We start from the raw sequence: 13374 nt of genomic DNA on the forward strand, positions 1-13374 counted from the left end.
AATTTTCATTAGGAAATTTTTTTTTTCGTGTACATATATCTGTAAAAAATTGTTTTCCTCATTAGAAAAATTCAAATCAACATAATCAGTGGCAGTTGCCTAGCAACGCTATATCAACATAAAATACAATTAAATCGGAAAATTCCAAGTTTTTCGAACACCCCCTCCCCTTCCAACTTTTATTGTTTGCTACAGAAAATTTCGGTTTATTTTTTAGAAGAAATTATGCGCTTAAAAAGAGTGAAAAGCATACTGCCTGCCCAGAACGAGGAAGCTAAAATAATGGCGATGTGTTGGTCTCCGAACTGTAAAAAACTGGCAGTATGCACATCGGATCGGGTTATTCTACTCTTCGATGAATTCGGTGAGCGGCGGGAGAAATTTTCCACCAAGCCGGCAGATCCCGCTGCCTCGAGAAAAAGCTATTATGTGAAAGCCATCACTTTTTCGCCCGACTCGACGAAAATAGCGATCGGGCAGACGGATTGCATCGTATTCGTGTATCGCATAGGGGAAGAGTGGGGAGACAAGAAGGTGATCTGTAATAAGTTTGCTTTACACAGTGCTGTCACTTGCATGGTCTGGCCCAGTGAAGGCCCTCTCGTTATTGGCCTAGAGGAAGGCAAAGTCAGAGTAGCCCATTTGAAAAATAACAAGTCATCATCTCTTTACTCATCAGATTCATACGTAGTTGCTATTACGACAAATGTTTCGGGTAAAGGAGTATTATCTGGGCATGCCGATGGATCTGTTATAAGATTCTTTTTTGATGATGAAGGCTCTGGAGAGATTCAAGGAAAAATATTATCCCATAGCTGTCCTCCCTACGCATTAGCGTGGGCATCAAATGCTATTCTTGCTGGAGGATGTGATAAAATGATAATTGTTTATTCGCTAGATGGATCAGTTATGAAAAGGTTTGACTTCAGCCGCAACAGTAATGACATTGATTTTGCTTCGGCAGTATGCAGTCCGAGTGGCCATTCTGTTGTATTTGGCAGTTTCAATAGATTGAGAATATTCTCATTCAATGTGGAATCAGTCGAGTGGGAGGAAGGAAAGCCAAAAGAAGTTGAAAATTGGTATTCTACCTCTTGTCTTGCGTGGACAAGAGATGGCTCCAAGTTGACTGTTGGCACTTTATGTGGAGTAGTAGATTTGTTCAACTGCAGTTTAAAGAAGTATATGTACAAAAAAAAGTTTCTAATTAATTTTGTTGATTCGAGTCAAGCCATTATTAAACACGTTGCCAATGATTTGCAATGTGTGTTGAAATCAAAGTATGGTCATAAAATCATTGATATCAAAGTTCATGGAAAAGATAGGTATATTGTAGGCAGAACAGCCTTAACTCTGTTAGTTGCAGACATGGAACTTGGAGAAATGAGCGAGATACCTTGGAGTTCTGTAAGTGGTAGAGAAAAATTTTATTTTGGATATGAAAATGTTTGTTTGATTTTTAATGCAGGTGAAATGTCAATCGTGGAATATGGCGTTAATAAAATATCAGGGTGTGTACGAACTGAGCTCACTAGTCCTCACGTCATAAGTATTCGATTCTCGGAACAAGAAAATGGAAAAAAAAACAAGACATTAGCATATTTGATTGATCTCAAAACAATTGTTATCATGGATATAAACAGTGAACAGATATTGACACAATTATCACACGATTCAAAAATTGATTGGTTGGAACTAAACGAGATGGGAAACAAACTTTTATTCCGTGATAAACGTCAACGACTTACATTAGCATGTGTTTCTACTACTGAAAAAAAAGCTATGCTAAATTATTGTTCCTTCGTTCAATGGGTTCCAAACAGTGATGTTGTTGTTGCCCAAAATCGAAGCAGTCTTTGTGTTTGGTACAACATCAATTCACCTGACAAAGTAACTGTAGTTCCTATAAAAGGTGAAATTACAGAAATCCAACGTTATGATAATAAAACTGATGTTATCGTTCGAGAAGGAATGTCTACGATCACGTATGGCCTTGATGAAGGCTTAATTGAATTTGGAACTGCAATCAACAACAGAGGTTTCAAAAGAGCTGCAGTGTATTTAGAAACATTAGGATATTCAGAAGAAACAGAGGATATGTGGCATAATCTTGCAAAACTTGCATTGGATGCGCAGATGTTGCCTCTTGCAGAACGCTGTTATGCAGCTCTGGGAAATATGTCAAAAGCACAGTACCTGAGAGAAACGATTGCTATAATGGAAGAAGCATCATTTTCAGTTAATGGCTCAAATTTCAATCATTATATAGTGAAGGCCAGATTGGCTATTCTATTAAAAGACTTCAAGCTTGCTGAACAAATATATCTAGAACAAGACAAGATAGATGATGCTATAAAAATGTATCAAGATCATCATAAATGGGAACAAGCTTTAGAACTTGCTAAAATGAGAGATCATCCTAAATTTAATGAGCTGCAAGAACTATATCTTCATTGGTTGCTGGAAACTGATCAAGAGGAAAAAGCCGGAGAGCTGAAGGAAAGGGAAGGTGACTATGAGAATGCTATTGATATGTATCTTTCTTCTGGTCTTCCTTCTCGTGCTGCGAGAGTGATCAGTACCATGCCTGTACTTGCTGAAAATGATCAACTTGTACAAAAAATAGCCTCTTCGTTGATGAAAGGTGAATTTTATGAACATGCTGGAGATTTGTATGAGAAAATAACGGATTATAGAAAAGCTCTGGAATGCTATAGATTGGGAAATGCATTTTCCAGAGCAGTTGAATTAGCTCGAAGAGCTTTCCCAGAGGAAGTTGTTCTCTTAGAAGAAGAATGGGGGGATTATCTAATGTCTGTTAAACAATTAGAAGCAGCGATACATCATTATATTGAAGCAGGCAAAACTATAAAGGCTTTAGATGCTGCTGTGAATGGGAAACTTTGGAAGAAAGCTGTAGACATTATGGAAATAGTTGATGATCCAGTTTCAATCAGTAAATATTTTAAAGTTATGGCACAACACTACTATTTAGTTGGTTCATATGATCTAGCAGAGCATCTACTAGTAGAAGGAGGAATGGTGAGAGAAGCCATTGAAATGTACAATAAAATTGGTGTTTGGGACAAAGCATATAAATTAGCATCCCAGTATTTAGATCCAGAAGAAGTGACTGCAATGTATTTATCTCGGGCTAAAAATCTAGAAATGGAAGGAAACTATAAAGATGCTGAAAAGCTATATATTTCAGCCCAACAACCTGAACTTGCTGTCACTATGTATAAAAATCGTAAGCAATATGATCATGTTATTCAGTTGGTTAAGCAGCACTTCCCTCATACCTTACAAGAAACATATCAGCATTTAGCTAAACAACTAGAGTCAGAAGGAACATTTTTTCAAGCAGAACAATACTATCTTGCTACTGATGATTGGAAAGCAGTTGTTAATATGTATCGAAATGTTGATATGTGGGAAGATGCATTCAGAGTAGCTAATACAAAAGGAACTCCTGTTGCTGCAAAACAAGTTGCCTATCTTTGGGCTAAGAACCTTGGGGGTGATTCAGCTGTAAAACTGTTGAATAAATTTGGGCTTTTGGAAAGTGCTATTGATTATGCAGCTGAAAACTGTGCATTTGAGTTTGCATTTGAACTGGCACAAACAGCTGCAAAAAATAAATTACCTGACATACACTTGAAATATGCCATGTTTCTGGAAGATGAGGGCAAATTTCATGAAGCTGAACTTGAATTCATCCAAGCAGAAAGGCCCAAAGAGGCTGTTTTGATGTATGTGCACTGTCAGAATTGGGAATGTGCTCAACGTGTTGCTGAAACACATGATAAGGAATCTGTTACAGATGTTCTTGTAGGTCAAGCTCGTTTTGCTTTTGAAAAACAAGATTTTCAACGTGCAGAATCTCTTCTTTTAAGAGCAGAAAGACCAGAACTTGCTGTCAAATACTATAAAGAGGCTGGCATGTGGAGTGATGCTTTGAGAGTTTGCAAAGAATATACTCCTGCAAAACTTCCTACCTTACAAGAAGAATACGAACTTGAGACATCTGGTGGAGGAACTAAAGACATTGAACATCTGTATACCCAAGCACGTACATGGGAAGAAGCAGGGCAATATGCTAAAGCTGTCAATTGCTATTTGCAAATTGTTCCATCAAAATGTGACAATCATGATTTTGTCGATAAGTGTTGGATGAGAGCTTCAGATTTATCATGGAAATTTCTTGGACAACAGAAAACAGAAGAAATGGTTGAACAGATTGCACCCAAGCTCCAGCAGATAAAGCGCCATACATCTGCAGCCCAACTGTATCTAAAAGTAAACAAGGTCAAAGCAGCTATTGATGCTCTAATTTTAGCTGAAGAATGGGGCAAAGCAAAAAGAGTTGCTAATGAACTAAGTCCTCAGCTTATTGAATATGTCGACAATTGCTATAAAAGCTATTTAAGATCACAAGGCAGAACTGATCAGCTAGCTGATCTAGATGTTGGCGCTGCTTTGGATATGCTTGTTGAACAGAAGCAATGGGGAAAGTGTCTTGAAATGGCAGAAAAGCAGGGTCCTGCTATTCTCCATCAATATGTGATTTTATTCGTTAGAGAACTAATTGATCAAAAAAAACCTGAAGAATCTTTACAGGTTCTTGTTAAATTTGGAGCACCTGCATATGCAGAGTCTTTAGAAACTTATCACAAAATAATTTCTGCAATCTTTAGGGTTAAAAATCTCTTCAAAGCAGAAGCTTATCAGACTTGGGCAAATTTAAGAGATGTGTTGTTTGATCTTTGTCAGAATATACAGAATGTTGAAATTCCCGCCAGTCAAGATTTTAATACATTGTTGGTGGTGTCCCATTACTATGCAGTGAGATCAGCTGCCATGTGTCAACCAAATTTAGAGAAACAGGCAGCAAAACTGTCTGTAAGTCTCTTACGCTACAGCAGCTACATCCCGTGTGACAAAGCTTTTTTTGAAGCTGGCTATGCAGCTCGAAGCGTGGGGTGGGAAAGCATGGCTTTTGTTTTTTGGAACCACTATCTTGATATTTGTGAGGCTATTGAAGAGAGTGCCCCTCCTGAAAGTGTTGATTATTCTATATTTGAAGGAACTGATATTCCAACAAATATTTCTTTTCCATCTGAAATGTATTTGACTGAATCTGAGCATGAAGAAGTGAAAGAATGGGTTTTGGCTATATCTATGGATCAACAAGTTGAACAGACCTTGCCGCTAGATGAAAGAGCTACTTATGAAGCATCTCTAATCTCTTCCAATGGAAGACATTATCAACCTTGCATTGTTACAGGCTACCCAGTACTTCGGAATAAACTAGAAATAGGAAGTAAAGTATCCAATAAAGATGACTGGAATAAATTTCTCATGGCTGCGAAAGTGTCAGATAGTTCAGAATGTCAAGATGTATTAAAATTTATTGCATTGTGGTGTGGTGGTAGTAGCTATCTCAGCTACTCTTTCCAATAGTCATCTTTTTTTTTTTATTTTAGCAATTTAAGCCTTTGTGTTTCTACTTAGGAAAAATAATCGATGGAATATTGATAATATATGTAAAATGTGTTTGATTGCGTGTCCACATTAATGCAAGGTATGCCAATTTAAATCAGCTTGATTTAAGTCATGATTTAAATAACTTGATTTTTTAAAAAAAAAATCATTGATTTAAATCACAAAATTTAAATTTTGTTTTTCCTTTACATATTTTTAATGATATTGAAGTAAAAGTAACCTGTGTTATTGTAGGCATGTTATTGATAACATGTAAAGTTTGTGATTAAAAGAAGTGACACAGATCTTTGGAGTAAATATAGACTTAAACTCAGGGCTGGATTAACCATCAAGCAAAATAAGCACATGCTCCCGGCATCAAGAGAAAAAGAGCACCACAAAAAATTATCAAATACAGTAGACTCTCTGTAACTCGACACCCTAAAAGTATCGACAAACATGTCGACTTAAGTGGATGTCAGGTTAGCGGGGTTTCGCTCTAAATTTTTGTCCGATCGTTTTTGTGTATGTAATTATATGCATTCAAACAATTCGATTGAATAAAATAATAATTCTCTCATTAATTTTAATTCGGGGTTGCTTCATAATAGAATCAAAACATATATAAACAATTTACCTCATCAAAAATAATCAAGTATATTTGTTTGTTTTTCTTTCCGCAGAGAGAACAAAAATTCTTCTGCACTTTTCAGTTTATCCCGCGATTGTTATTCTTTTTCCTGAGTGCGTAGGAATCGACGTATCACATCTACAGCTTATAATGCATCATGGCGAGATGGTGCACATACTTCTTCATCTGAACTTTCTGTGTGTGATTCTATTTTTTCGGAACATGAAGCACTTCCTCTTTGATTGATTGATTCTAGAATATCATCGTCTTCTGAAAGTCCTGAAGTTACAAAGTCAACGTTCAAAAATTCATCCTCTATAAAATCACCTGTAGCGTTATTTATGCTTTCTCCACACGTAATTTGAGAGGAATCTTCGGAAAAACTATCGTTTTCCAAAGACTCGGAACAAAAACCAACATGACGAAAGCAGTTCCGAATGCTTACGTCGTGACAGACTTCCACGCAGAATCAATCATTTCAATAGCATCTAAAACAGAAATTTTTGCGTCCATTCCAACATCCACAAATTCACAAATTTTTTTAGTCTGTAATTTTCTGTAAACAGTTTTCATACTTAGGATAATTCCTTGATCCAGTGGTTGTGAAATTGCTGTTGAATTAGGTGGTAAAAAGCATAATTTTATTGCAGAAAGGTCCGCTATTTTTTGATGTGAGCAGTGCAATTATCCAAAATAAATAAAACTTTTCTCTTTTCTCACTTAAAAATTTTCTATCTATGTTCCTCAACCATGCGGAAATCTCTGATGCCATCCATGCCGGCGCGGTAGCCCGGTCGATAAGATACTCGCCTAAAGTACCAAAGGATGTTTAGAGGTGTCGCGAGTTCGATACCCGGTTCGTCCTTGTCAGAAAACTTTCCTGACACAGGGGTACAACAAAAATACGGCGACTTGACCGCAGCAAAAAATTGCTACCGCAGGGAGTCCCCCATCGAGGGGTTAGCGCACCAACCTCTCGACGAGTATACAAAACAAGCCTGCCGTTCGGAATCGGCAATAAATTGTAGGTCCCGGTCTAATTAGCCCTCGTGTGCAGAAAATGACCGTGGTGCGACAAAAATGATCAAACCATCCATGCCTTTTTGTTGCTATCATAGTCCACAGGAAGAGTCTTAACATTTTTAAAGCACTGCGGGGTTTTTTTTTGATTTTCCGAATAACTAACGGTTTCAATTTTTCAGAACCGTCTGAGTTTGCAGCCAAAAGAACTGTCACACGATCTTTGTGTTTTTTACCTCCTTCACATTTTTTGCCTTTGAGGGCAAGCGTTTGGTTAGGCAAAATGCAAAAAAATAAACCTGTCTCATCACAATTAAACACTTCTGCATCTTTATACCCTTCTATCATTAGTTTCAGAATATTATTCTTCCAATTATCAACAGTTTCTTGAGATGCAGATATGCTCTCTCCACAAACTTTCCTAAAAACAATGCCATGGCGCTCTTTGAATCGGGTAAACCATCCAAGAAATCGTAAAACTGAGTTCCACCGAAAACATTCTTTACAACAGACGATATCAAAACCCCCAATAGATAAGATTTTCATCATTATTGGATGTTGACAATATCCACACTTTTTTTGACCATGAAAGGAATGAAAGACCTTTTTTGGAAACTCCACTAAAATGATAAGCCGGCCAACAGGTTTTAAACATTCATTCTTCACGTACACGCCCCCACTCCCAATGCAGAAAAGGGACCCATCATAGAGAAGAAAGAAACAAAGGATTGTCAAAGTACCCATAAACAATGTCAAAAAATTCTTAGAACTGGTAACAGAAGGCCAATTTTAAAAACTAGTTGTGGTGAAGGGACAAAAATTATAGTCGACTTAAGCAGAGTTAAGCCAAACATGTGTCGAGTTAGAGAGGTTTCCCTACATTGAAATTAGTATTGTGCCAACCAAGGGAATAATAGGTGTCGAGTTACAGAGAGTCTACTGTAGTACTTTTCCTTTAATTCAATTTTTTTTTCAAGCATCAACCATCCGGTAGGAAATCTTAAAATTTTGAGAGCACTTGATTGTACAGTTAAAGATTTTTATCAAAAGGTTGACCAGGCCTGCAACTAAGATACGGCAGGGTATGGGGAGGTGGGTCTGGTGCCCGGGCACTGTACCAGGAAAGATGCAGAATTTCCTCTTTTTTCATAAAAAATTGTGGGGAGGGGCACCAAAATGGATACAGATCCCCTAAGTAATGGGGTAAATTTTAGTTCCTAGTTTCGGCCCTGAGGGTGACAAAAAAGCAGAGAAACTGAGTTAATAGCCAACAAGAACTCGAGACTATGCTTAGTTTTTGGATTGAAATTTGCTCTATTACTATAAAGTAAGTTCAGAGCCATCTCAACAGCATCATAGGCTCCTGAGTAAAACAGATTTTTCTGAGACCTCCACCCTTACCTAGTTATAAATACCTTCCTACCAATTTGCATAATTACTCTCTCCAAAACTGAATCCCCCCCTCCCCCCACCAATTTATATTCTTATTCTTGAAAATTGTAACCAGATCTGATTGTCATGATGTCCCGGTCCATGCGTTAAGGTTAAAGGTACATTTTTTTAGTGATATCATTGAATGATTCTGAGTGCCAATTGATATATATTGATGCGTGGCTATTTACTGTTTGGTCCACTAACTATAGCAATAGACATGGATTACTACAACTAGTTAGTATGGCATTCCAGAGCATGACTGTCCTTTATTACTATCACTATGTTACAAGGCAGGATGGTGCTGCCATCTATAAATGGTATTAAGTAGTACATATTTTACATGCTTTTTTTTTAAAGAAACATTAAAGTTCTATTATAGTTAATGTATGATGATGTGATAATGAATATTCAATTTATTGTCTATGACATGTGGGTTTAACTACAGTCCTCGCTGATTTTCTCAGGATTTGACCTGCTCCTGGAATTGTATCTGAAGTTGAAGATGCCATCTTTTTAACTGCGTTAAAGGGTACAAATCTTCAACTCTTCTAGTTCTGGTGATCTTATGTGGTGTCTATTTCTTCGATATGTACCCCCTTCATTTCCCTCGATGATATAGGAACGAGGTTTCGGTCCTGTCTTGGTTATGACTAGAGCCCAGATTATATGCAAATGCATTTGGATATTTTGGCCTTTTTTAGCAATAATGCATATAAATGCATAAAATCGAAGAATTTTCAGAATACATGCATATTTTTGAAAGTTTATTAAAGCGTAATCTTTTTTTTTATGATCTTTCAAATAAATATTGCAAATAATACAGTACAAATACAACGCCACAACAGACAAAATGCCCAACGAGGTGGCTGATAAAAAGATGCCCATAAAAATATGGTTGTCATATATTTCAAAAATACAGCAACCCAATTAAAAATGCAATTAACACAAATTATAAACAATATATCCACATGATAAAATATTATACAACGCCCATAAAGAATACTTATGGTTGTCTTATTCTAAGTATGGATAGTTTTTCGATTTACCCCAACATGTTTATCGTATTTCTTTTTAAACGTGTCAATTGTGTTACAATTTACTACCTCCGGGGGTAAGTTATTCCATTTATTAACAACCCTATTAGATAAAAAATTCCCTGCGACACCATAGCATTGCATTGTCCCTCACTACTGGTGTCCCCTTGTAAAAGCAGTCGATTGGCGGTGTACTAAAAGTTCATGGTCCATCCTATCCATCCCATTGAAAATTTTGAACACTTCGATCATATCTCCTCGACACCCGCGTTCATCCAATGTAAACATATTCAAAAAATGAAGTCTCTCTTCATAACTCAAGCCCTGTGTGCCAATAAGGACACACGTAGCTCTTCTCTGCACCTTTTCAACCCCAAGTCTATGTCCCTCTGTAGGTATGGTCTCCAAAGCCTTACAGCATACTCCAGTCCAGGACGAACTAAGCCTCGAAAAAGCGGAAGAATGACTTTAGGAGAACGCGAAGAGACCTTTTTGAAAATGAGACCAAGCGTTCTATTCGTTTTTTTGGCCACCGCTGAACAATGTTCAGAAAACCTAAGTCGCTCGTCAATGAGAATTCCCAAATCGGCGACCCTAGTTGCATCCGGGATAGTGACACCATTCAACTCGTAAGAGAACCATGGGTTGTTCGAACCAAAATGAGCGACCATGCACTTATCTACGCTAAACGTCATGCTCCATTCATTTGCCCATGCTGCAATCTTTGGAGCAACTCCCTATCGCTTTCATTCCCGATTACCCCCATTAGCTTCACACCATCTGCGAATTTGCTAGTAATCCCATCGATACCCTGATCGAGTTTGTCGATAAAAAGTAAAAAAAGTATGGGGGCCAAGGACACTTCCCTGAGGAATTGCACTTGTGACGTCTGTCCAACCAGAGAATCCCCCGTTCACCATAACTCGTTGCGACCTATCTCTTAACCACGATTCTATCCAATTTAGCAAGTTGCCCCCTATTCCAATCTCGTGTAAACGCTTCAGAAGTTTGCCATGTTGGACCCGATCGAATGCCTCCTGGAAATCAAGGTAAACAACGTCGACATTTTTGTTCTTACCCAAAGCCTTAGTCACGTAATCATAGAAGCAAAGGAGGTTAGTTACACATGACTTCCCCTTCCTGAACCCATGCTGATTATCCGACAATACATTATTCTCGTCTATCCACTTCACAAACTGCCTTTTGATGATAATTTCCAAAATTTTCGAGAGAGAGCTCGTCAAACTCACTGGACGATAATTTGACACCGCTTCTCTTCTACCCTTCTTAAATATTGGAACAACGTTAGCCAGTTTCTAACCTCTCGGGACGGTACCCTCAGCAAAACTACTCCTGTATATCTGTGCGACTGGCCCCAACAATTCATTAGCACATTCCCTGAGAACCCTGGGATAGATATCATCTGGTCCTGGTGCTTTGCTTGCACATACATTTCTTAGAGGATTTAGGACCTCCACGTCTTCTACTTGAATATCGTTGAGGGTTTTATTACCCCATGCAACACCCGTGTATCGAATATCATTATCTCCATTAAAAACTGACGCGAAAAAATTAATTGAAAGCACTACACATGCCTACATTGCTCTCTACCCTAGAGCCTCCTATCGAGAGGGGGCCAACTGTCCCCCATCCATTATTGACGTATCGAAAAAATGATTTTGGTACCGGTAAAACCTCTATTTTGCGTTCATTGGCGGGATAAAAAATTCGTTCGTAAAATAGGGGTGGCCGTTGATCAGGGATTTGAAATGAATACTTCTGTTATATACAAGAGGAAAATATAATTTGGCCGTAAAAGAAGGGTGACCGCATTTGAGGGGGGGGGGGGGTTTCACTGTATTTTTATAACATCGGTTTTTTGCCACAGGTGGAATTTAATGAATTAATAGAGAGCAACAATTACTCCAATTTTCTTATTTTCTGAATATCAAGGGTTCTATTATTAAGGCAATTCCTAGAGATGTCAAAACGGTTAAATTTTTTTAGAAATAGTGTTGAAATTCTTTTGTTACTGGTATTCTTTTTCTGAGCAGCTACAACAAACTAGAAATCAAAAATGCCTAAATAAAATTTTTTTGTGATTTTTTAAATGCATATTTTTCTTTTTAGATGATTTTTTACTTTTTCATGAATTTTTAGTGTACACTGGGGGTGAACTATCTCTGCAGTCCTTAGTAACTACTAGTCCTAATGAACTACCGGTCGGAGGACTGAAGCTAAGGACCGCTTCAACTACTAGTAGTTAAGAGGTACTATGTACTACCAGTCCTTAAGGTCACGTGACGTGAAACAGTAGTTAGAGGGGGAGAAAATTTTTGGTTTCGAGAGTAACAGATCTCTAACCAATCGGGATGCCGTTTGAAGCCTACAACTACTACTAATTATTTAACAATCGTTTTTCCGCAGTGGGGTGTGGCAGCGATTTCATGTTTACAAACAAACGTGTTGTAAACAAACTTTTTTTTTCCGAAGGACTCGCCATACATTTTTTTGTCACCCGTGTTTTGCAATTTTTTTTACTCTAATATCGCTGGCTAGTTTAATTATTTTGTAACCGTATGAGGACGTTGCATTTTTCATCTTGGGACTTTTTTTTTAGAATAAGATTCAGTATATAATAATAGTCAAAGTATTTTTCTTGTCCGAGCTCATGGACCCCACTTTTGGATGCTTGAAGAAGCGAGTATATGGGACCCCAGCTGCATATAAGTGGGTCGCATACTGATGAAATCAAAATTTGGAAGAAAAAAAAATTCTTACAACCAAATGTAAGATTTTAAATTAAGGTTACCGGCACTAGTTGAGCCTATGGCCGTAATGTGCCTTTTCGGGGCAGACTTTCCTTTTTTTTGAGGGGGGGGGGGCTCTTCTTGAAAGGGTTATTATGCAAAATAATTATAGATTTTTGGGCCCCCTATTCACCTCGGGAGCCGTACTTGAGGCCCCAGCTGAATACTGTTTTTAATATTGAGTGCTACTTTTTTTTAAAAACCAATTTGTTAAATGATTTTTTTATTATCCATTTTTATTCCTTTTAAATTCATTGAAACAACGAATTGCAAATTCTTTCTGGAGCAATTAAAATAATAAATTATTGATAATTTATAATTAAAAGAATTAACTGCCTTGCTGCGTATTGTAGTTCTGTATTTTAAACTATGGGTTTCTCCTCAGTATTAAAAAATATTATCAGAACATGATTTTCTATGAATGAGCACTTACCTGTTAATGCAAGTGAATACTTCAATATTTAAAATATATATACTTCTATATTAAAGATCTTTCATCAATTTATCTGTTTCATATTTAGCTTCCAACAAATAACTTCACCATATAACTTTCATTTGATCGTATATTTCATTTCAGTTGATTAGAAGATGAATGATTGATTGAAGGTGATTAATAGAAACATGAATTGAATAACAACTTGCACACATGATTTGTCATACAAAAACATTTTATTTCAAACATATGTTCATAGAGAGTTATCATAATCACAATTTATTTGTTGTACTTTTCTTAGAAATCGCACCTTTCAAGAATATAATTTTTTGAGATTCATTAATTTTCATTTGCATCTTCAAATGTTGATTTACCTGAAATTAGAAAGAGGAAGAAAAAAACACCTTTATTATGCTTATCAATCTTTAAATGTACTGTATATTTGATTTCAAATTATAACAGTCTTTATTTGCATAAGTAGAGATAATTCGTGCACAATAGCACTTTGTTGACTCGCCACCATTTTAT

The 13374-nt window shown here is 37.0% G+C and overlaps 1 protein-coding gene and 1 long non-coding RNA gene across 2 annotated transcripts in view; one reads left to right on the forward strand and one right to left on the reverse strand.

Moving 5' to 3' along the window:
- The window catches only part of LOC149069437 (uncharacterized), a 529602-nt gene that overhangs the window by 504773 nt on the left and 11455 nt on the right, over positions 1 to 13374 (reverse strand). The gene's annotated exons all lie outside the window — the stretch shown is intronic.
- Oseg2 (intraflagellar transport protein Oseg2) lies at positions 94 to 5555 on the forward strand. Its single transcript, XM_089249727.1, has one exon. It carries the CDS (start codon positions 226 to 228, stop codon positions 5461 to 5463), a length of 5238 nt encoding a protein of 1745 aa, XP_089105853.1. The 5' UTR covers positions 94 to 225; the 3' UTR covers positions 5464 to 5555.

Source organism: Pholcus phalangioides, unplaced genomic scaffold (genome assembly GCF_987345545.1).
Source record: "Pholcus phalangioides strain wild (caught in Gottingen) unplaced genomic scaffold, Ppha-v1.0 ptg000022l_1, whole genome shotgun sequence".
Taxonomy (NCBI): domain Eukaryota; kingdom Metazoa; phylum Arthropoda; class Arachnida; order Araneae; family Pholcidae; genus Pholcus; species Pholcus phalangioides.

Coding starts and splice junctions, on each gene's coding strand:
- Oseg2 (XM_089249727.1), top strand. CDS start 226: ATGCGCTTAAAAAGAGTGAAAAGCATACTGCCTGCCCAGAACGAGGAA.